The sequence below is a fragment of the Asparagus officinalis genome, chromosome 8, assembly GCF_001876935.1.
Source record: "Asparagus officinalis chromosome 8, Aspof.V1, whole genome shotgun sequence".
NCBI lineage: Eukaryota > Viridiplantae > Streptophyta > Magnoliopsida > Asparagales > Asparagaceae > Asparagus > Asparagus officinalis.
Window position 1 is genome coordinate 35,963,191 of NC_033801.1, and position 26,177 is coordinate 35,989,367.

The 26,177-nt window shown below is 34.3% G+C and overlaps 1 protein-coding gene across 1 annotated transcript in view; it reads left to right on the plus strand.

The window, feature by feature from the left end:
* LOC109820005 (DNA annealing helicase and endonuclease ZRANB3) overlaps positions 733-26,177 on the plus strand; it is a 67,709-nt gene continuing 42,264 nt past the window's right edge. The window contains 9 exon segments of the mRNA XM_020386038.1: positions 733-1,144; positions 1,230-1,586; positions 4,696-4,828; positions 9,898-9,957; positions 9,960-10,030; positions 17,960-18,033; positions 23,383-23,418; positions 23,493-23,583; positions 24,346-24,405. Of these exon segments, the coding sequence (XP_020241627.1) occupies positions 815-1,144; positions 1,230-1,586; positions 4,696-4,828; positions 9,898-9,957; positions 9,960-10,030; positions 17,960-18,033; positions 23,383-23,418; positions 23,493-23,583; positions 24,346-24,405 (1,212 nt within the window). The 5' untranslated portion in view covers positions 733-814.

The window sequence follows — 26,177 nt, forward strand, 5'->3', positions numbered from 1 at the left end:
GAGTTATGGATTCGATAAAGAACGTGCATCGGGTTGATGGATGTGGGGATGTGGAGTATGCTGAGATGGATCCAACGTTGGTTTTTTTCTCCAATGAATTGCTGTGCGTTGTTTGCTTATGTATAACTGTGCAATTATATTTGTTTTTTTTGGGAGGTAAGCTCACCAAAGTTCTTATATTCACCATCTATTATTTTGGTAATCCTAAAACTTGTTTGTTACAACTATGGATTTCAAATTCTAAAATTTGTAATGCTACAATTTGAGTTTGAAACAAACAAGAATTTACAAATTATAGCATTTCAAATCCCAAAATATTGATGAAACAAACAAAGTTTTAGGAATCCCAAAACCCACCAAAAAATTTATGGATTTCAAATCCCATGTGAAATCCATATCCATAAATTTTGGGATTTGAAACAAACACCACTTAGCGGTGACCGGACTCCATTCACTTCTCACTCATCCCGCTCTCTCACTATCCCCAATTTCAAACATCTGTCTTGTCTCCCCTCAAAAATACCCCGAAATGGTCCAATTCCCTTTCCAAAAACCCTAATGGTGTGTTTGGGAGTTTACTTAGGGAAGGGAAGGAAGGGGAAGGAAGGGGAATTTTTCCCCTTCCTTCCCTTCCCCTCCATTACACCCCAATTTGGGGGTAAGAATTTGGGCCAAATTTTCCCTCCATTCCCCTCCTCTACCCTACAAAATGAAACTCCCAAACAAGGTTAAAATGAAATTTCCCTTCCCTTCCCCCCTCTCTACCCTCCATCCAAACAGGCCATAACTCCTAACCCTAATTCTGAGAAACCCCATGGAAATCACGGAGGAGCAGCGTCAGAGAGCTGAAGCCAACCGCCTCGCCGCCCTCGAGAAGCGCAAGCGAGCGGCCGAGCGCTCCGACGACGACCCATGGCGCCTCTTCCGCTGCCGCAAGATCCCCAGCCCTACCCTCTCATCGTCCAAAGAGGATCCTGATCCCATAAACAACTCCGATCCTCCTCCTCCGCCGGCGGTTCGCTTCCGCATCGTCATCGAGATCTGTTCTCCCACTGAGTTTTCCGTCACTCCTCAACCTCTAAATGGTTTCACTTTCCCTGGAGGACTCGAATGCTTTCAGAGAATTGAAGCCAGTCTCTCTTCGGTCTCTCCGTACCTTTGCTTTTTTTTTTCTGCGTTGAATTAGGGTTTAAGAAAGGTCTCATCTTTTCCCTTCTTGATTATTTCAGGTTGTCCCATTTCGTGAAATTGAGAGCCAAGGCATCCGAATGACGGTGGCCTGCAAGATTAAGGATCATGAACTGGTGTTGAGATGCTTGAGGACGATATCAGGGGTTGAGCTGCAAGATATACCTCCCAGGACGTTGTCTGTGGCCAAAAGGTTTCAAGAATGCGTCAGAGACCAGTGGAAACCTTTTAGTCAGGGATGGTATACTGATGAGCAGGTTGATGAGTTGTTGGAGAAACTGCCTAAGACTTTACGAGATGCTCTTCTCCCATTTCAACTTGAAGGTGTGAGGTTCAGTCTTCGAAGGGGTGCGAGGTGTCTCATTGCAGATGAGATGGGATTAGGCAAGACGATTCAGGTACCCTTTTTTTCTTCTTTGATATCTTTGTTCCTTTTGTAGAATTCTAAAGCTGAATATAATATTTTTGCGGCATTAGCATTTTGCATTCTTGTCATGCAATGCTCATATATTATACCAGTAGTCAGTATCAGATGGCACATAAGCTAATCAGAAAGCAAGTCCAAAGATACTTAAGGGGAAAAACATTATTAGCCATCTCCTGAACCATGTAAATGCTAGAGAACGCGCTAGGCGCTGCTAGGCGTTGGGCTGGCACCTAGACAGATTTCTTTCTTTGTTCAAGTGGTGGTGGAGGAGGAGGTTTTGCTGTAGGTTGGAGGATGTATTCATAGTTGGTAGAGGAGGTTAGAGACCGTGGAGATTGCAGTGGAGGAAACCTTGACCAAGACCGAAGCGGTGTGGTCTAGTAAGCGGTCCACGCTCTAGGCGCTCTAAAGACCGAGGCGGCTGGCCTAGGTACCACCTAGGCCTAGGCTGGCAAGACACTCTTTTTAAAACATTGACCAGGAAACTTAATAATTTTTTGGTGCATCTTCAAATCTTGAACATGATTAGTTGGAAGTTGAAGTTATGCCGAAAGGGGCAAACCAACATCGATGATGCCATGTCCAAAAGTGAGCATAACCAATAACATAATCCATGTAAATATTAAATATACAGTAGTTTGGATTTCTAAATGCTAGAATATCTGTAAATCTCACATGGTAGGGGTGCATCGGTATGGTTTTTCCTTACAAGTATATTCGAAGGCCTAAACTTACTAATAACCATAGACCATTTTACTTGACCAGGATGCCAAGGTTCATATAATTGGTCTCTACATGAGTATCTGATAGAAATCAACAATAAGTCGAATGATTTCAACATAATTACCTTAAAATTTCATCGTGATACATATATATCCAATAAAATATACATATGCAAAACAGCTTCTAGTAAGATTAACACAAGAAAAGTCAAACTGGAAAGTTATAAGGACACAAGCATGAGTTGACTGGTATGAGAAAAGCACGATATCAATGATGAGCTAGATCTTGATAATTTGATGAATCGTATTGATCTTGATGAGCCGTATTCATATAGAAAGTTTATATAGAAAGGTATAATATCATAATTTTTGAGACCAACTGACCAAGTTTGGAAAGAGTATATAGTGCCTTTTTACAATGTACAATTGTAATGGTTTTCATGATGAGGTTCCCAACTGCGAAGGAAATGAGTAGTGGCCTATCGCGTACATGAGTTCCAAATATGTTGTGGACACATTCATATTCGTGTAAAAAATATGCACATTCGTATTCATGTTCATGTTTAATGTATAAAGAAGTGCACAACTATGATCATAGGTCTCATAATCATGAAGTTGAATCCCATAATTTGTTGCCTCTAATATTAAGAAGAAAAATGAAGATATCTTACTTGTTGTAGTTGTCTATGATTTAGTGCTTGATTCCTAATTGATATTTAAATTTTAATCTCAACAAAGAGTCTTCCTGTCTTCCCCTTATTTTACTTGTACTGTCGTGAACTTTCTAACAAGGTAAATGTCAGTGAGGGAAAATTTGGGGAACACCTTTATCCTTTTATAATAAATGGAAAGACCTCCTTCTATCAAACTGTTCCTCTCTCATCTTAGTAATCATAATAATTTAGAAATGACTAAGATGATAATAAAACTAATCAATTAGGCCATTACTATAATCTAATATGAAATGTCTGATAAATTTGAAAATTCACCTTTCACATCAAATCACCTCAAATCAATATAAGGTACTGGATTAATATATAATCTTTGCGAAGTTCATATCGGCAATGCTGGAAAAACATGCTAGATAATTATTTCACATTATGTAACATAACAAACCTTAAAAGTTATGTAACATTTTGAAATAATCCAAACATTTAGTAATGCTACACTATTACAATTTAGCATATACTATTTCAACACATTTTATGCTATTTAATATGGCATGCACTATTTTAATATGACATGTTATTTTGAAATAATTTATAGTAGATTCTTGAGAATATTTCTTTCTTTGCTTTGTTTAAGGTTTGATGTAATTAAGTATTTATTTTGGATTGTTTATTAAGCATTGATGACTTCTTTCATTGTTGTTATTGATATATGATGACATCATTATGCTCGTGATTGTAAATTCATGATATGTGTAAAATGATTTGAATATGAAATTTGCTATGATATATGTGAACATATATTTTGGTACTTGTTAGTAAATTAGCGTAGATCGTAGTTAATTGTAGAGTTTTTATTTAAATTTAACTTCTTATATTTTGAAATCATAATGGTCATTTTATTTTTGTTTTAATTTGAAAAATAATAAATCCTGTAATCTAAGTTATGCCTTATGTTATATGTGCTTTAATTTGGTGAATGGCCATGCATGACATTATACATGGTCCTTATTTTGAACATTTTTCATTGAGTTTTAAATACTGGGATTACAATAATACTTTGAATTGTGAAAACCTATGGCGTAAAATGTCTAGAACATGGTAGATTTTTGAAAAAATATTTTTTACTTCTATTAGTACTTTAATTTATGAAAAAGTACAACTTTTCTATAACTTGATAAAATATACTGCTTATGAATGGTGGCTATTAATTTTAACATTCATATGATTAAGGCAATGGATCTTGGTTATCTTTTATTTTTGTCCTGTGAAATTACAGTGTTAATTATGGAAGTTGAGAAAGATATTAATACCTTAGTGCATACAAAATTGCAAAACTTTCTAAGAGATTTATAAAATTGTAATTGTGAAACTCTGAAGAATTTTGTAGTTTAAAATACACTGTCGAATATGATGTCCCTGTTTGAGAGGGGCATAGTTTCATGAATCCTGATAAATGTGCTTGCTGCATAAGTCAGCGAACAACTAAAAATTGCTCATTGTCATATCCTTTCTAGCTGCTATAGTCTTGAGACTCCAATATGTTGGAGATATGAATGTTATTGTAGTTACTCCAAGTGTGGTGCCAGATATAAACTGGCTGTCATGCAAAATTTTAATTCTTTACAACTGACAATGGTCAATCTATGCCATGGAATTTAACATTTTCATTTGTTTTCCTCATTTTCAGGCAATTGCTATTGCTTGTTGTTTCCATGATGAAGGCCCTATTCTAATTGTTTGTCCAGCTGTCCTGAGATATTCATGGGCAGAGGAGTTAGAGCACTGGCTTCCCTTTCTATTACCAAAAGATATTCATCTTGGTAATTATTAACTTATTATGACAAGTTCTAGAAAAATTTCATCTGATGATTCTGTGTGTTAGAAGCTTTCTTTCACAACATTGTGATATATTTAATTAAGCTATACAGATGTTGCATCATGTGTTATTTCTTTTATTGCATCTAAGTGATAATTTAGAACTCCCTACCTTCAATTTCTCTAATGTTTTCGCACATAACACATAGGATATCAATCTGAGTAGCTTGGTAGTCGATGATGTTGATAATGATAGTAAAATTTTATTTTTGTGTTTGTATATGTCAATGATAAATTTTACAAGATAGAAAACTAAAGCAACAAAAATCTCAGATGTTATTAATTATTTTCAAGTTATATAAATCGATATATAGTTTAATAACCATATTTTTCTGATCATTGATGAATCAAATAGACACTCATGTATTTAACATTTAATTATTTAGTTCTAGATAAATCATCAACGTGTTCTTGATATGTCTAGGATACTTTGAAAATTTAGGATACACGAGATGTGTCCAACATGTATCCATCAAGTATTAGTGGTAAGTATCAAATATGTATTTCATATGGGTATGTCCTTCAATCAACAGGGTCTTTGTAAGTTAATCCTAGTTCTGAACAGAATACTGTAAGGACTAGTGCTCTGTCTCTCATAATAGATATTGGTACCATGTTTGTTTTTAAGTATGTCAATTGAATATATTTACAGTGTAAATACCTGCCCATACTTTATCTTATTTGGTTTGGACTTCATAGATATTTTGAGCAATATTGAGATGTAGATGTCTATGTGGGATATATAAATGTTGTTAAGAATGTTTTATTTTATGGTTAGCATTAATGAGTTATGGTCAAATGTGGAAATGTTTTTTGTAATATGTATCAAATTTCCAAAATAAATGAAGAATTTTTTTATAGATTTATAAAACTAAGAGGATAAGTTAAAGGGTTACTGTCAAACTGTAAATACTTTTGGGCCTAAACTAATTACATAAGCAATGTTACAGAAGGTGCTAAGCAGACTACGCGTTTGAGCCAGCGCCTAACACCTAGACGCTTAAGCGTATGCCTAGGCGGCACTGGTTTAAAAAACCTCCGCCTAGTCCGCTTAGGCGTTCGCCTAGGCCTAGGCGGTACCTAGGCCGTCTAACTAGCGTCTATCGTCTAGGCGATATTTAGGTTGCCCACCTAGATTTTACGAGCGTTTAGAGGAGCATTGTCTGCTTACGTGGATTGCACCCTGTAGGTCTTGGTTGTGATTTTATGTGTTGTAGCTTACACGTCCTCCAAACTCCATTAACCTCCAAATATGAACACCTTCACTACCTCCTCCGACTTTCAACAAAACCTCACCGACCACCACTTAAATGAAGAAAGAAATCCGCCTAGACACCAGTCCGACATCTAAGCTTTCTGTAACATTGACATTCACTATCAATTATTATAATTAAAAATAAAAAGAAAACATCTTAGGTTCTAGCCTTGTTAATTATTATTTTGGCTATTTAATATCTAAGTATGCATGATTTACTGTGGAACCAAAATTGCTATATTTTTTTGAAAATTTATATGAATTTAATACATATTATAATTTGAGTTGAGATGAACTTATAATTTGAGTTGAGAAGTATAAACATACAAAGAGTTATTGTAATTAGTAAACCAAGCAATTTAGTTAATAGTGTTGGTATTTTAGTATTTATGCATCTTTGATTGAGTATATATATATTTATCTTCAAGTATCACAATTAAAAAATAAAAAATAAAAAAAACGCCTAGAAACCGCTTAGGCGCCCGCCTAGATGACTAAGCGCTGAGCGCCAAGTCCGACGCCTAGAAGCGCCTAACGTTTAATGTAACATTGCTAGGCGGCGCTTAGGTGTTTGGCTATTTTTATAATAATTAATAAAAATATATATTAAATTCATATAAATTTGTAAAATAATAGATATCAACCCTAGATCCACAATAAACCATGCATACTTAAATGCTAAATAGCCAAAATAATAATTAATAAGGTTATAGAAAGCGCTAGGAGGCCTAGGTGTTGGGCCCCGTCGCCTAGAACCTAGGAGATCTTTTTTTAATTTTTTAATTATAATAATTGATAGTAAATGTTAGGTGACGGACTGGTGTCTAGGCATATTTTTTTCTTCATTTAAATGGTGGTCGAGGAAGTTTTGTTGAAGGTCGAAGGAGATAGTGGAGGTGTTCATATTTGGAGGTTAAACGAGTTTGAAGGAGGTTGGAGGACGTGGAGGCTACAACATAGAAACTCAAGATCAAAGCTTAAAGGATGCAGTCCACGTAAGCAGACAATGCTCTCCTAAACACTCCTAAAACCTAGGTGGGCAGCCTAGGTACCGCTTAGGCGCTACTTAGGCGGCCAAGGTACCGCTTAGGCCTAAGTGTACGCCTAAGCGGATTAGGCGGAGGCTTTTTCAAATAGTGTACATAAGCATGAAGACTATGTATTTCCTAAGTTTTTTCAAAGAAAAATAAGATCAAAGTAACGAAAGTTTAACAAAGTCTTGCAATAGATTATACACGTGTTATGTGGGTACTAAACAACTTATATATTTTTTCAACATCCCTCCCCCAAAGCTACTGTAATATATCCCCGCAAATGTGTAAAACTTGAAAATACCAAGCAAAACCTCAAGTAATTTAAAAAATACTACCTGTCATTTACTTGTTAAAATTGATTGTTGAAGACATTATTTGCTTATATGTCCTTCACTGTTTACTAGATCTGGAATCTTGATCCATTCTTCTCTTTCATTTGCCTCTTTCAATTGGACCGTATCCCTCACAATAGCCCAGAACTTGCTCCTCCTATTTCTTAGTTCTCTAAATTAGTATTGCAATCTAAATTCTTTTTGCATCAAGATCTGCTAAGACTTGCACATTACCAAAAGTTTCAATTACGTGAGCATCCTTATTTATCAACCCATTCTAATCCCCATATCACAATAAAAATTCTGATAATGGATTTCATTAGAATTCTAGCTTGTAACCCATACGAACAAATGGGAGGGCAATATGAAATATCGACTTAAGATATTAAAAGAAGGTACTAAATGTGTAATCTCTAATACAGAAGAAAATAAATTAAGAAACATGATGATGAAGGGTTAAGGAGAAGAATATGAAGGAGCAATGGGGATGATGTACTATTTGTTACCCGTCAAGCCATTGGAGGTTACATGGTGTAAGAATGGATTTAGTTGGATTAGTCCCAACTCCCTAGTGCATGTTAAGATAGTGGAAGAGACTCTTGATGAGAAAAAGAGGGTAAACTAGAGAAGTGGAGATGATGCTAAAGCTATGTTAAAATTAACATTTACCAAAGAATATTCGTTAAATGCTCTTACGATTAACTTATGAGGTTTACTTTACAAATGAGATGTGAGGAAAATATGTCAAATATTGAACATTTAAAAGATGGAGGGGGTGGGGGTTGTATGGCATTTAGGTAAATATGAGGTAGGTATATCTAAAAGACCAACGTCTAATCATTTGGTCCACTATTCTGGGTTTAATGCACCAAAAAACAATTTTAAAAAGTAGCAACCACTGCTCCTATTGTTGCTACTGCTTTTGACCAGAGTAGATCATATTAAATAAATGCATAGTGATAATTTTTCCTCTTGCTAATGCTCTCCTATTTATTGTTTCCATACTTCTAATTAGTAATAGGTAGTGGTTATGGAAAATGGATGGGTTCTTAAAACATAAGCAAATATGTGACTTTTCTTGCACTATTGCAAGAAGAGTGCTTAAGTGTCTGATTAAGCGTTTCAGGCCCTTAGCTGCTTTCCTCTTGAAAAGCCTTCTCAAAATCAGACGTGACACATAAAGTGGCCTAAAATTGGCCACTAAACCTGGAAATGTCCACCAAAAGCTTTCCCTTAGATAATTTACATTAACTCATTAACTTGTTGACTATTTGGTGTGTATAGTTCACTACAGATTAGTTTGTCACATTACAAATGTGCATGATATTTTGTTAATAATACGTGATTGAAATCAAGTATTATTACAAATATATTTCATGCTATCTCTATGAATATCACATATGCATTTGTAGAGTTTTCCCTCCATTTTTTCTTGTTTTACAATGTTCGGATTTTTCCGTATTTTCTTGAAATTTGTCCATATTAAAAAAGGATTTTTTTGACTTGGCGCTTTTTCATGCATAAGCGCAAAATATTGTAAGCGTTACCTTTCTACTTCGCTCTACTTTTTGCTTTTCACCATCTTTTTTTAAGATACATGGCTGCACAACCTGTTTAGAGTCAATTATTTGGTATTTGCATGTTAAAAAGTACATCACCCTATTTGATACAATGTTCGTCTGCATATTTTTATACGAGCATATGATGTTACAGTATAGACCTTGTTTTCTAACTCTTAACTCTATGTCCCAAGGGACAAAAGAGTTTGGGATGCGAAGACTACTTTTAAGTGTTTTTTTTTTGTGTTTTATATTCTTACTCATCCTAAAGTTCTTGAATGCACAACAAACCACTTGTGATAAATGTATAAATTATAGAAACACATCTTTCTAAATTAGTATTATGTCTATGCACATCGTAAGGTGAAATTTTAGGCATTCTTGGACTATATCTCTGGTTACATTTATTGAATGGAAACATTGGGATGAAGGGGGTATATTGCTAGGTAGATAGCTTTTTGCCGGCTAGATGCTTGTATTTACTCTAACCTTGATTCACCATTTTTTGTCCAAGCAATAGTTGTCATACTGTTTTGTAAGATCGAGGAACACACCTTGATAAAAATGGGTGGCTGAATGGAAGTGACATCACTTGTGTATGTTGGACGTGAGTGTGCACCTTTTGTTGGCTTGGTGCATTTTTTTGAATGTTATCGAAACTATTTATTGGAGGAATCCCATTTTGATGTGATAGAGGGTATAGCTTTTGTTGAAGGTTCTGCAAGATTCTCGTTGTGTCTGTTGAGCTTCTCTTTCCTTAGTTTTCAAGTATATACATTGCTGTTTGTATTTCCTTAAGAAAGAGGCGGTTAATGTTTTAACTTTGATTATCAGTCTTTGGTCACCAGGATAATCCTAACCGTACAGAAAGATCTCCAAAGGTTGTGGTTATATCCTATGGGCACTTCTAATTGTTGACGAGTCTCATAATATACGTTGCACAAAAAAGAAATCCGAGTCGGTAGAGGTACTTCATTATGGGCCTATTGAGATTTATATATTTGAGCTGTATGCACTTTGAATATGTTTTTGTTGATAATTTGTTCTATAATATGGTTGATTCATAGTTATTGACCACCTCTTTAGGCTTCTTGTGTTTTATTTTCTGCGAGCTAGTTACATAGCTGGACAGGTGATGACTTGTATTATCGTAGTGCTACTGCAAAAGAGTAATTATTTATGTATTCACATTTCAAGTGGTAGTCATTTCATTTATTTTTGGACATACTCTGTTCATAATAGATAATGGTAAAATGAAGAAAAAATAAATTTATGAAGTAACCATATTGAAGGAATTGTTCATTAGGACGAAACTATGCACAGGCATAAACTTGTTGATATTGGTAAGATGCCCTTTATTAAGGCCATAATATGCGAGGCAGTAACATGTGTTCAGGTATTGAGTACATTAAATATGTGCTAAATCATAGTTGCATGGACCTTGGTTCTTATTCATGGGAACGGGAATGGGAGCATGACCACTTAATTGGAATCAGGGATGAGGATAGGCTTGTGAAATACATTAGAGAAAGTGGCACACTCTAGGATTATTGAACTCTGGGTCGTCACAGTTGGCGAGTTGGGTTACATTCCACCTCAATTCTAGGATTATTGAACCCCGGTCGCAAATGTTTACACGTCATTTGGTACATGAGAATCGAGTCAAGTGAGAATGAAATGTAGTAAGGAACGATATGGAATAAGTGTGGGAACTGAATGCTCGTTCCCATTCTTACGTTTGGCTACGATTAGAGAATGAAGTGAGAATCATAGTCTTTTTCATTTTTGTTATTGGTTGCTAATAAGCAATCAACGCATTATTTCAAATTTTTTATTCCCGCTTAAGTGAGAATACTCATTCCCTAAGATTTGAAATCACTGCTTATATACCTAGTATTGACCACAATTCACGAGAACATTCTATAGCATTATTAAGAGGAGGAAGGGTTAAGGATTTACCTGGTGTGAGATATCGCGTTATTCGAGGAACCTTAGATGCTGTTGGAGTAAAGGATCGTCAACAAGGGCGTTCTAGTGCGTTGTAGATTCTTATCCAAGACTTGTATCATTAGATGATACCATGTGAATTGCTAGAAACATGTGAAACATATGTCTAACTCAATAACGAAGGTTTCATAAGGGGACTCAAGCATGCTACTGAGACAAAAGATCTTTCTACATGGGAATGCTCGTTTCCACAAAGTGGGAATGAACATTTTAGTTTCTAAACGATGTTGTGTTTGGTACGTAATAATGCCAAGTAGGAATGAGCATTCCATTTCCATCTGTAGCTGCATACGAAACGAGGCGTTAGGGTCCCACATTCCGACAACTATGGACTAAATATCTCATATGGATACTTACTACTAATAGTTCGGGGCAGAGGGTGGAGGGGACATGTTTAGGCTGAAAAATATTTGATTATACATTGTTGGTTGTCATTTTGTATCAATATTACTTTATAGATGCAACCATTTGCTTGAATAAGATTTGAGAAGAGGATATATTCTTTTACTTTTGCTCTAACAATTCTTCTTTTCATATTAACCTGAAAAAGGTTTGTTCCACACATCATTGTTTTATGGCCGCTTAAAGTTTCCCAAGTTCAGCTATCCCTCTTGACCGCGTAAAGCAGGGTAAAGATCAAGCAGCATAATAGGGATAATAAGTTTATTTCCACCCAAATCAATTAAGTCTATGGCATCCTCTCCTTATCGTAATTAATTGAATACTTTTGTCCTTACTTTTATAGGCATCTAAATTAGATTCCGATCATTTAATTACTCTGGCTTTCTTCTTTCGATAGTTATTCTTTGTGTTATCCGAGGCATGTGCCTCGCTACGCCTCATGCTTTAGATGATGCGGGGTGGTAGCAAAGCCCTATGCAAATATAAGGTAGCACCTTTTCACGCCTCGCAAGTGCTCTGCATTTCAACCACGACGCATTCGGGGTGTTGCCTCGTATATTTTGTTCCTAAACATTTCAATCAGGTCTTTATACCTGATAACTCGTAAATACCCACTAGGCCTTTCTAGAACCTGATTGACGACGCAAACGGGTTCTTGTTTCTCTCTCCCTCTCTCATGGTGCAAACTCTCTTTAGAATATATGGAGCATGTGACTCTAGAGTGATTTCCTGTGACTATTAGACATTGTTTCTAGTATCCCCGACATAGCTGATATATTCTTTTATAAGGCTTGTAACAAAATGATATGTTCTCGATATTTTTAGCGCTTTGTGGCAATATTTTGGGCTATATTTCCTTGACATGGCTGATATATCATGTGATATGTTGTTCGATATGCCCTTTTATACGGCTTGTCGCAAAAACAATACAGTTCTACAAAATTTATTTAATATTTCTTAGCAAAAATTTTAGACTTGTAAAAATTTTAGCAAAATCCTAGTTTCCCTAAGTAAGTTTCTCCAATTGGTTATTAGTGATTCTAAATATATATTATTTATATTTTATGTGCTTATATTTCACTAACTATGCTTAGATTATGTTTTAGGACAACATATTATATATGCACATTATCCGATTTGGCACTTCGATAGTTCTTACACATCCCTGATATTTCTCGATGTCCTTAATTTGATTCCGACTGCCATCCGATATCTCCTTCACATCCGATATTTAAACCTTGCTCTGGGGTCAACTTTCACCGAGCATAGAGGCATATGTATGATATATTCATCATTCTATTTCCTTCTGTTGCTTTGTTCTACTGATTTCAGATTATTTTATCTGTCACTGTTTTCTTGCTACATCTTTCCATTATGGTTTAATCTTATATTTGCTTGTGAAAGAATTGGATCTTATACAATGTACACAACCAAAGGCCAAACCAAGTGATATGTTCTATTATATATTCAGAAAAATATGTTTGTGGTGTGCGTGCCTTGCTTCCTTGAGGCGTACGTATTGCATTGCTCTTTGCACATGGTGCAAATAGGGGGAAGTTGCACCTTGTATTCCTTGATAACATTAGGTGGATATGTTTTTTGAGGGCTATGTTTATTTTACTTAGGCCAATGTGTATGTGTTATACCGGTAACTTTGATTGTCAGTTTGCTTTATTAGTCTAGTTCTTGTCCAATTTTATGCCAAAGTGATTGAGACATTAGTCCAGTTGTTGCGTTTACTTATAATAATCTGGGGTTTTAAAGGAAAATTAAGAGCTTATATTCTTGCATTATACCTTGCCCAGCTTCTAAGAAATTGCAAAAGGTATGTCTGAAGAATGTTATAAGACAAATTTATTTAGCATAAGCGACCAACTTTCCACCATGTCAGCATCATGTGTGAATGTTGGTTGATTTTTAAAAAATTGCAATTTTTCTAATACAAGGGATTGCCAATCCCGTGGACTTAGCAAATTTTAGTAGTTTATTAATTGTATGGGATTGTAAATGCAATATATTGTTGCTATTTCAACTTTAACCCAATTGCGATAGTTGACCAAGTGATTTAAGCTGTTAGAATTAGGCTTTGATTTCCGTGGGTATGGGTTTAAGTCCGACTGTTAACCAAATTTATTTTTTTCATTTATGTTAATAAATTTATTCCCTGCCAAACATAAAATCTGCAAATGTCACATGGGATTGTTGATCTAGTATGCTTAAACTTCCAAGTTTCCAATTGTGATCGACTATTGTTGATAAGTCAAAATTCTAAAATATGGAAAAGAAAAAATAAATTCATTATTTGGCATGAGTGGATTCAAACCTATGCCCTTTAAACCAAAGCCTAAATCTAGAACCTTAATTCACTTAGCCGACTATTGCTCTTATCAAAAGTTTTGAAAATGAACTATTTTCGGGATTGTCAATCCTCTATACTTAGTAACATTTGATAATTATACGGGATTAATCCGTGTAGAAAAATTGTGTTTTCTAAAAACCAACCAACTTTCATCGCACAATGCTGATATGGTTAAAAGTTGGTTGGCTATCTTAGATAAATACAAAATCGCTTCATTTTGCTAAATAAATATTAGATTTGGTCTATTTCCAAAAATTGCCCAATATTATATGATTAATAAGTTACTAAAGGACTTAAGTAACCCTGGAGGTCATCCTACTCAAGTTGTACCTGCACCAACCCTTAACTAGAGGTTTTTTGTTACAATTCCTCTCTCCAAATGCTAGATACAATGAATTTTGACTTAGTTGGATAACACCAAAGACCATTCACTTTGAGGTTATTACTCTTGTGTCATGTGACGTCCCTGGTTTCACACATAGCTGCAGTCCAAGGTGAATCCAAAGATGTCAAACCTGTCATGCATCCACACTGTGCATAAACACGTTTCACCAATCACAGTAATATCATCTAGTGGAATCAAATATAAGTGCAGGTACGAAATATGCAAAATAAGGAAATAAAAACAATAGACATGATATAAAAAGAGATCTCATAAATAAAAATCATGTCTCAATTGAAATACATCTGATATCTGAAATAATAAAAATGTCTCAAGAAGAGTCAACTGATAATATACTAAGGCAAACTGTCTTTATAATATGAGTACAAAACTCTAATGTCTGAATAGTAAAAATAAGTCTATAGTGGAGTCTACTAATAAATCATGCGACAACGACTATGATAGAACTCCGTCATTCTGCGGCTCTTCGAAACTCTGAGTTGCCTGAAAGGAAATTTAAAATAAAAATAGCAACAACGTCAGAGCGCTACAGTAAGATCACCTCTATCCGTCCCCAGAGGAAGTGCTGCTAGATGAAATGTCTCTATCTATTAAGCATAGTCTACCTAGATCATTTTTCCTGTATCTAATGAAATTAATATTTAGACACCTATAATGTGAGACGTAGTTTGTCGAGCGAAATAATTCAAACAAGGAAACCCTCATGTATATACCATATGTCCTAAATTATAAGTATCTAAACATAAACACCGAGCTAGAGATAAACAATCTATATGGAATCAATAATTAGAAATCCACAACACGAGACTAGTACTAGTACGTCGAGTGAAATAATTTAAACAAGGAAACCCTCATGTATATACCATATGTCTCAAATTGTGAATCGCTAATCATTGATCCTAATCTAAGAATAAAATAAAGCAATACATGAAGTAAAGACATTCATAATATTGTATTTATATTATCTTTCACTATCACTGGGAAGATAAGATAAATATCAGCATATAATCCCGCGTACTTTTAAGGGCAAAGTACCTCAGTCATATATCTCAGCAATGAGTCATATACATATCTGGCATTCGTCAAAGACTCAGACTATCAATCAATAATCTTAAAGCAACGGACTATCCTGTAAGTATCCTAAATAGTGTACATGGCTCATTAGTCTTATCACGATCTCAGCACGTAGCCTGAGTGCGAGACGACCTACCATATAGGTATCCAAATAGATGGCCTCACAAGCCTCATAATTATACGGCTCATAAGCCTCATCGCACACTCGTGCGGACGGATTACGATACAAAGCATCCAAACCCAACTCAATGGCCTGTACATATGGAATATCGACGCACTTCCTCATGTAGTACTGAACTGAGTTCATCAACGATATTCATCTCATGTAAAAACTGTGTAAATATGGTATATCAACGCACTATCCCATATAGCACTGAGCTGTGCTCATCAATGATATCCTACGAGTGTATGAACAATCTCTAACTCTATTATAAACAACCCAATTCTTGTCAAAACCTCCCTTTACGATACTCATGTGTGTGCAATGCCACTATACTTGTGTATTCGTGAGCGTACATGTAAAGAAGTGCGGCTCGAACCCCGCGAACACATTTTGAAACAGCGCAAAACAACAAATTAGGAAAACTGCGTTTAGTAGTCGACTATTAAGCTTAGTAGTTGACTACACTGAGTCTATTTAGACTCTGTATTCAGGAAAACTACATTAGTAGTTGACTACTAACAACACATAATTTTTGCATGTTTCGTATATTGTAACATGTTCAAAAACAAATCTTTATTATCATGAAGCATAAAACAAGATTTATACTAAAAAATTATTTGACAGATTATCTCAATAATAATTAAACTCTTAAATTAATCAAATTAGGTTAACATCTTAATTAACCAAAATTCTCAATTAGCTCTTAATTAAACAACATAATTATCAACACATGATAAAAACTACTCATGAACAGAGGAAAAATTCGTTTAAACATGATTAAACAACATAATTATCAACACATGATAAAAACTACTCATGAACAGAGGAAAAATTCGTTTAAACATGTTTATATGACTTAGTATCAACACATGATAAAAACTACTCATGAACAGAGGAAAAATTCGTTTAAACATGTTTATATGACTTAGATTTCACAAACCTAGGGTTAAACATAGTTATTTATCATGAAAGCTCAATTAAAAGACAAAACTAGGGTTTTAGCATGATTAGAACATGATTTATATATTTAAAACGTAATTATGAATAACCCTAATGATCATGATCATATTATTATCATAAACAACAAAGATTTTTTTTACAGATCTATCATGGGTTAAAGATTTATCATTAAATATCTATATTTTATCATGTCGGGTTAACTTTAACATGAAAACATCACTTTAACCATTAAAAATCTAATCTTTACTAAGGGAAGAGTTTAGAGGAAGATGATCTTGCCTCAACTACGTGCTGCAACTCCTGAACACGTTTGAAAGACCTTCTCGCCAAAAACTGCAAAGCCTCGTCTTTCTCTCGACAAACGCCTCGAGATCTCTCCCCAAACTCACAATTTAGGGTTAGGGTATGAGGAGGAAGGTGACTGGTGTAAATCTCACGTGAAAGAGGTTAAAAAGAGTTTTAAAACACAACTGGGTTCGAAAAGAAGTCAAAACCGACCCGAAATTTGAAAGAATCTGGAAATTAGCCTGATTAGTCGAGTATTACCATTATTAGTCGACTAATGGCTTTACCAGTCGACTACTAATGTTAGTAGTCGACTACTAAGACTTAAATCAATCTGTTTGGGAAAAACAGTCTTCGGTATTTTGGCTGTAACTTTCCCGTCCGACCTCGGAATATGGTGATATAAGATGATTTGGAAAGTTGTTGAAGAGACCTACAACTTTTGTCTTTTGAGCTTTTTCAGATTCGAACTGTATCTGTGTGAAAAACATAAATACTCTTAACTGGTCGATTTTTTCAGATTCAGGCTCATGCATATCGTGCATGATTTCGCTCTTATATTCATATACATACATTGGATTGATCTCAAATCAATCGCTAGCATACTCAAAACATCAATATATGTTATTTATCACCATATAACATATTTATTATTATTTATCACATTCTATTCAAATTTACGAGGTTTTACATGACAGTTACTTCGTCCAAGTTTTCTTTAGTCATCCTCCCCACTTACTATTGAAAACCTCAACTTAAGGGGCCCCTTTCTGTGTTGAACCTCTTCCATGTATGTTTTATCTGTTGGAAGTTGGATTGAATCACTTTAAGTTACTTGTAATACCAGAGCTTAATTGCACAGTAATATATTATGAACTTGGTTTGTCGGTAAGAGTGTGAGAGGTATTGTTAAGATGATACCAGTTTCTTCAATATAGGTCTGATCTTAATGATAATTTGGCGATTATTTTGTTTCTTTAGTATCCACAAGGTACTATGTCCTTAATAATCGTCATCGTGGTACTGTTGTTTTAAGTTTTTTTTGTCTCCTTGTGCCCTTGAGTTTATTTTCTTGGTCCTGAAGCACAGTTATGGTGTATATCACATCGTCGTGCATCTTCTTAGATTTTTATGTTTTTCTATCTGATGTATTTTTTTAATATCTTCTCGATTATTATGTAGATTTGTAATTTATGATAGTTTTTACCTTATAGTTTTTTATTTGTTCTTCTGTGCATGGCAGACAGAAGCTGTACTTCAAATGGCAGCACAGGTCGATCGAATTATTCTTCTCTCAGGGACACCTTCTTTGTCAAGGTGGAATATGAACTATCTTCTTGCTTTCTGTGCATGTTGCAAAAATAGTACTATGTTTTTCTCTTTTAGGGAGTTTATAGTATAAAACAGGACATTAGACAAATTAGCATTAATTGGGTTCTCGTTTCATCATGATTCGAAGTTCCGCAAGTAAGTTTAAAAGGTATACATTCACATCAGAGAAACACCAATTCACCTTATTAGTGTTAATGTGTAAGATCAAATTACATGAAATCCATCAACTATAAATGTTTATAGGAATTGGGAGTTGATGAAAGTTAGCTTCTGGAAAACCTTAAGATGTTTTCTACGGGTATCTCCTGTTTTCATTCATAAGAGTAATATGTATGATGCGCCAGTGTGCAGAAGAACTTGTACTAGTTTTTTCGCTTATATAGAAAGAAAACATTTTGATACGTAGAGTTATCATGTCCAAACCAGTTGTTTGCTTACATTTTTCTTCTGTTATTCTCCTCTTCTTTTCTCCTGCTGCTTCTCCGTAAGCCCATGCTGCTTATCTTATTCCTCTTCTCCTTTTCTTTATCTTTTAAGGTGAGAAGGAATAAATATCCCTCTCCACCTTCTATTTGCTGTGTGTCTTGTGTCCCCTCTCCTCTTTGATGCCATTTCCACAATACCATGTCCACAATGTAATTATCCATTGGACAAATATCCGCTAATTTTCAGTAAAAGCCATCGTAATTTTTTGCGCATTCTTTACCTATACTACTATACAAAATCAGTTGTGGGGCATAAAAAAGTGGAGGAATGGGTTTTTTCCCTTCAATTTCATATAGGAATTTGAGGTCATTTTAATAAAGGATGGGAGCAATTTAGTTATTTGTTACCATCTTATTGATGTAGGCTCCATTTGTCCCTCCTCCCTCACTCCTAGAAGATTTCATAACTTTTCATTCTTCCATCTCTATTTCAAATTTAATCCATCTCTTTAGAGACTTTCAGATTTAAAAATTCATTCCCCTTTATGTAGAAGGTTTCATTATTTTCATTCCTCAATCTCATTCTCAAATTTAAAATTTTATGCATGTTTTTTATTTAAAAATCGTATAATTTAAGAACATAAAAATGCAACACAATGTGCACTAGGTAGTAACATATTATAAATAAGAGCCTTATTTAACTTGTATTTAATGTTTAATTAAAATGCTTTTTGAACTAGAAAAGCACTTTTTATAATTATGGTAATAAAACTATAAAATCTGGATGATTTTCTTATGTATAATAGTATTTGTTGCTTTAATCTAAATTTAACCGAGGTTCGAGAAGCAAAAAAATTTAGAAAATAAGTAAATGGAATTTGTTTTATTTATATCCTTCAATGCTTAATAAACTAGTTTTTGAATTTTGAGCTTAATTTCATTCATCTTATTAAAATTAAGGGTACACTAATAATTTTTTAGATGCATAAACGATATGCATATTTTTAAATAAATACTTATTATTTTGATCAATATTCTTTACTGCAGATACTATAAATTCACATTTAGTGATTATATTATAATTAACATGCAGGATCGAGAACTCTTTAGATATCCAATATTACTTGCATGTTTCAATATACTGGTTTTGTTATAATGCTCATATCAGGTTTTTGTTTGCAAATATTTATTGTAAACACATCCATTATTTTAGTTCATATTAGACAAATTAACATCCACAAAATCGTAGTATTATCAGAGTAGATGATAGAAGACATACACAAGGATTAGGCTCATCTATCTTTTACGATCCATGAGTGCGATTAAATGCCCCATGCTGCTTTTAGTTACTGACCGTTACATTTTAACTACTCTTTACAATGATTAGATAAAAACATGATCACTGAGCCATCTTTACAATGATTAGATAAAAACATGATCACTGAGCCATTTTTTTAGCAGATTTGTGTTGTTATCTACATGCTTTATGTTGTACGCTAAGTTGCGCAGACACGGGTACGTGTATGGGTATAGGACACATCAAATTTGTAATAAGGTAGGGTAAGGGGATGTGGCTTAAACGCATGAGATGAACTCATAGATCTTAAGTAAATATGCAAACAACTCTTTTGAATTGAATATGGGCTAAAAAGTGGATGTGAAGTGTAGGATATACAAGCAAGAAGTGTATAATGAGTTTTTATAATTGACTGACCAAAAAAATGAGTTTTTTTAAAGTAAAATATGTATTATATAATTGAGCACATGTTTGAATATACATGCATATATTCGAGGAGTGTTCAAGAAGTGTAGGGTACGGGTACAGGAAATGTCGGATATGGATACGACTTCATGATAGAAGTAGGAAGCACTAATAGTGCTAGATCCATGGAGATCAACAGAAGACGACAAAACCCCATCGATATTGTTGATTTATTCATAGGAAAGGTAGAAGTTAAGGAAATTGCACTTGAATTACAATGATTTGCATTAATATATCATTTCATGGTTAATTAGAGAAAGTAAAGTCACTTAACAAGTCTCTAATCTCCTTAGCTTCATAATTTCTACCAATTTTTAGAGGCTCTATGGACTATAGAAAAAAAATATTTTTTTAGGAAAAAATATTAAAAAAAATAATGGAAATAAAATACTTGCTTAAACTGAACCTACTAAAAAAATGTCTAGAGCATAATACATAATGAAAATTAAGATGTGGTTAGATTGCACCTTGAAATCCCAGTTTATCCTTCATTGACCTCATGTTTCCTATTTTGTATTAGAACCCTACAACTGAATGCCATCTTATGATAATCAGCTGTTTGATACTTTGATCTACCCAGTTATTCATCTTTTCATATATCCTAGATTCGTTCCAATTTAATAGCCTTGTAATTCATATTTACTATTCTTTGTCATTTAGATACTTTTGGATTTATAGCTCCTACAAAACTGAATATTTAACAACAACTGCTTAATTCCTTTCATTAAAAAAAACCCTTAATTGATACTATATTGGGGCCCTAAAACCATGAAGGTTTAGCATTTAGTAACAATGTTTGAAAACATGGTTTTATTATGTGCGCGGTTCGAGACCTCTTAACGATTAATCAGATTAAGTGTTGATTAATCAGATTATGAAGAATTATATGTTTTTGAGCATTCAATGACTAGTTAACTACTGAAAAATTCAATCCATAGATAAAATTAACTAAATAGTAGATACTCAAATAAAAGTCGTTAAATTAACTAGACACTCATACAAAAGTTGTTAAGAGATTTGTTTTTTTTATTAAAGCCAGATCGGGTTTGGGTAAAATGGTTCAACCCTCGATGAAAAAAAAAACCCGCCGGCATAAACAAATTATGCCAACGCTTACTTAAAACTCGGCTGATTAAGCGAATGTCCACATAATTGACTGTTTAGCTCAAATCCTGCATGGTTTTATCCCGCTCCCACTTAAGCGGGTGCTTAAACCTTTTTAAGAATAACTGTCAAGCTTAAACTATTTAGTCTAAAAACACTTTAATGCTTGTAAAAGCACTTTAAAGCACTCAAAAAGTGCTGAAACCACTTTTCCAGCCAACACTTTAACAAAAGTAAATTTTGAGCATTTTTTGCTTCATTTTTCTGCCCGACCCGATCCCGAACAGTTCTGATAACTTAAACCTTCCTTTATTTTCTCTTCCTCTTTGCAATGCTCTCGTTTATTGTCAAACCCTAGAAAAATCCTAAAGCCACCAAATCCCACCTCCTCTGTCCACAGCCTCGACAAAGCTCAGCTCCACCATCACCATCATAGCCTCCTGCACCTTCTCGACGAAAGTCCACCGTCAATTCTCTCAACTTAGAATGCTTTTTTTACTTTGTGCTTGACTGCTTGTTCTGCTTTGAACCATTGTTTTAAAAAGCCTCCGCCTAGTTTGCCTAGGCCTAGGCAGTACTAAGGCCGCCTAACTAGTACCTAACGCCTGGGCAGTACCTAGACTGCCCACTTAGGTTTTGACAGTTTTTAGGGGAGCGTTATCTACTTAGGTGGACTGTACCCTTTAGACATTGATCGTGATTTTCTGTGTTGCAGGCTTCACGTCCTCTAACCTCTTTCAAACTCCTTTAGCCTCTTAATATGAACACCTGCACTACCTCATCCGACCTTTAGCAAAACCTCATCGACCACCACTTAAATAAAGAAAAAAAATCCGCCTAGACACCGGTCCGGCACCTAAACTTTCTATAACATTGACATTTACTATCAAATATTGTAATTCAAAAATAAAAATAGAAAACCTTCTAGGCTCTAGGCGTCGGGTCCAATGCTATGGCATCCTAGCGCTTTCTATAACATTGTTAGTTATTATTTTGGCTATTTAGTATTCAAGTATGCATGATTTATTGTAGATCTAAAGTTGTTATCTTATTTGAGCAAATTTATATGAATTTAATACATGTTTTTATCAGTTATTATAATTAAATAATTAAAAAAATAGCCAAACGCTTAGGCGCCGCTTAGGCATACGTCTAGGCGCTAGCTCAAACACATTGTCCTCCTAACACCTTCTGTAAAATTGCTTTGAACCGCTTATGCCCCAAAAAGCTTAATGGTGCTTCACTACTTTTCTATGCTTTCCGCTTTCCACAACCTTGACAACTATTAAGTAAACCTTACCTTAAACATCTTAACTTAATTCAGGTCATATCAAACTGGTTGAGTCATGCAGCTTTACTTGTTTACAAAGATAACTTATTGTCGAACATAGAGCCCTACTTTTTTAGGTATCCATTGTATGGCACTGACTTTAGATTCCACATAATTTTGACTAACTCAATTGATTCTTAAAAGCCTCACTGGAGCTGGAATATAGTTTCTTCAGAATTTTGGCTAAATTAATAATAATTATTGCAATTTGAGAGATAAACTCAGAATTTGGGAGATAAATTTAATACTTTTTATATGAAGGTAGGAGGCCTGGGTCATTTTAGCTTTGCGTACAGATTTTACTTTCCTCTTCTTTTAGAACTTAACAAAGCATAAGCTAGTTACATGTAGTATAAGCTTAAAGGGACACAGGAAACTACAACAACCGAAGCTTCTCCCTTTTGTCAAGCTTACACACTGACTGACATCCCAAATTAACCAACATAAAATTGGATTAACTCGAGATGAGTATTTTGTTCGACTCTCTCTCTCTCTCTCAGTTTTGGATATTGGTATTTTTAATTTCAGTGGATGACCATCTATTTCTTTGTTTCTGGGTCATTTGGTGTGCTTCTAGGTTCGTACTCTTGGTTAATTTTCATTTTGTTGATTTTCAGCAATAGGTTTTCTGCTATTTTCTGGATAGATTTTATATCATCCATTTATAGGCTTTTATGTTAATGTTATATTTGTTTTCTGCTAGGTGTTAATAGGCCCTTTGACATATATCATCAAGTAAATATGTTATGGTGAGTTATCTTTTTCAGTAGCCTTTAAAGTTTACTTCTTTTCTACATTGAACCTTATAAGTGATCTTTTTCAGTCCACGTTTGCTAGGAAAGGACAAGTATGAATTTGCTAAGAATTACTGCTTAATGAAGGTTGTCCAAGGCTGTCAGGGGAAAACTTTCAAGGTATTTTTCTGTTAAACTAACCGCCATTTAGCAAAGTTGTCCGTGATATGTAGTTTGATTTTGTGCTTGAATTAACTATTTGTGGTTGTAGGACATACCTCCTGGTTGCCTATTTTATATAGCTGGCTGACGTAATAAGCATTCCACACTAGCAGAGGTTTCTTTTATTTTACAACTGAATAAGAATTATAATTGGACAAACTATTATTTCATCATGTCTGTTGAAAATGTTGACTTTAGCTCAGTAAGATAGTAATAGTCATTAAAGAAAATTACAAGAAGTTGATAGGGCATTCATTTTCTTGCTGCTGTTCATAACATATCTAGAATGTTGGAAGTGCACAAGCATATATAAGCCTACCTTATTTTTTTTGTAGCATTTAAGATGACATGATGTTGGATTCTGTAAGGGATAGCTTCAGTTAGAAGATGCCATGTACTTCTTAAGCCAATATCCCTTCTTTTGGCGAAGATACTGGTTTATACTTCGGCCTCGCTCTTTGGAGTCAACCTGTTAATGCTTATGGCGAAGTTACTGGTTTATACTTCAGCCTCGCGTGGAATCAACCTGTTAATGCTTAATTCTCACAATAAACAAAGAAAAATGACTCTTTAGCATTTCTTTATTGCGCCTTCAATTATGTCAACATTTTGTGGATCCATGGTTGGAAAACTCCCACAAAGATCTTCTGCTTTTCTTATTTGTATCAGATTACTTTTGGTTGTGGTGGATTTTGAGATTCATTTCTTATATTTTTGCAGGATTTCTCCAAGGGCACCCGGTTGGAAGAGTTGAATGTGTTGCTCAGTCAAATACTCATGGTATGTGCATGCTTTTCCAATACCACTTATATAGTACAGCCAATATTTTTTTTCTTCATTGTATTTTCCTTCGGTGTATAATACTTTTTTTCATGTGCGAAGTTAGGCCTGGCCTGCTGTTACTTGGTTAGGATACATGATTGTCAAGTGTCCTATTTGTAGGATAGTGGGACACAAATGTGTTTGGCTTTGAATCACTCCCCAAGACCTAATATTGTATTGAAGGACACATGACAGGCCAACGTTGCATTTATTGGTACTCTTAAGATTCCCAAATGATACAAACTTACGGTTGCTGACCTGTAATTAAAGCCCACTTTATAAGTCTGAAGGCATTTCATTTCTATTCTAACATTTAAAAATAATGAAAATGGAGTATTTGTCTTGAACACATTAATATTTTATTAAATTAATCTGAGTCTGATCTTATCTCTGAGCTTGCAACCATCTGCAACATCCGACAGTGCAAACAAGGGATTATCAAAGCAATACTAGTAGGTTCGTGAAAGAAAAGGAAATAAGAAATATATACACAACATGTTATGCAATATAATAGTACAAATTATAAAGCATATGAAATGGGAAAGACGATGCTAAGGTGACTTTATACAATGTTTCAAATATCGGCCGATAAATCGATATTATTAGCGATTTATCGATTTTGGGCGTCTTCGCTATGATAAGTTTTGATTTTAAATCGATTATCGTTCTTGAATGTTTATTGGCGATAATGTGGCGATAAAGTGAGTTATCAGCTGATATTGTCCACTCAAAATATCGGAATTATCGGCCTTTGGTTTGAGTTTAGGTTTGAGTTTGGGTTTGGGAATATCACTCTGATAAATCTCATGACTATTAAATCTCAACTTAGTAAGTTAGTTTATAATCCCATTATTACACAATAATTATGTTGACAATTCTTCATTCTTTATGTTATTTGGTTGTATGTTATTCTATTTTTACTAACTATGCACTCGAATAATTTCATTATGCGATCAAGAAGCAAGTTTCTACCATTGGTTAGTGATCATAAACATGATTATTTATATTTTGGTATGTTTATATTTCATTAAGTATGGTTAGGTTACATTTTAGGATATTATATTATGTATATATACCATCCGTTAATATCACTCTGATAAATACTACTTATCCCTGATATATTTTCGATATCCGCTATCCGATATGGATTTTGACAGTTCGATAAATCCTTGATAACCGATATTTAAAACCTTGTTTTGACTACTTGGTATTCTTTGTTCTCGTGATTGACTACCATTTTAGTTGACTATGAGTTTCCCTGTCATTAGAACATCTAGGTTAGCTGATGATGGCTAGTGATTGTAAATATAGGGTCAAAGTTTTAAATATCGGTTATCGAGGATTTATTAGACGATCAAAATCCATATCGGATAGGGGATATCGGGAATATATCAGGGATAAGTAGCATTTATCAGAGTGATATTATCGGATGATATATGTACATAATATAATACCCTAAAATGTAACCTAACCATACTTAATGAAATATAACCATACCAAAATATAAATAATCATGTTTAGAATCACTAACCTATGATAAAAACTTGCTTCTTGATCGCATGATGCAACCATTCGAGTGTGTAGTTATAGTAAAAATGGAATAACATATAAGCAAATAACATAAAGAATGAAGAATTGTCAACATAATTATTGTGTAATCATGGGATTATAAACTAACTTACTAAGTTGAGATTTAATAGTTATGAGCTATGTTAATATTCATAAACAAA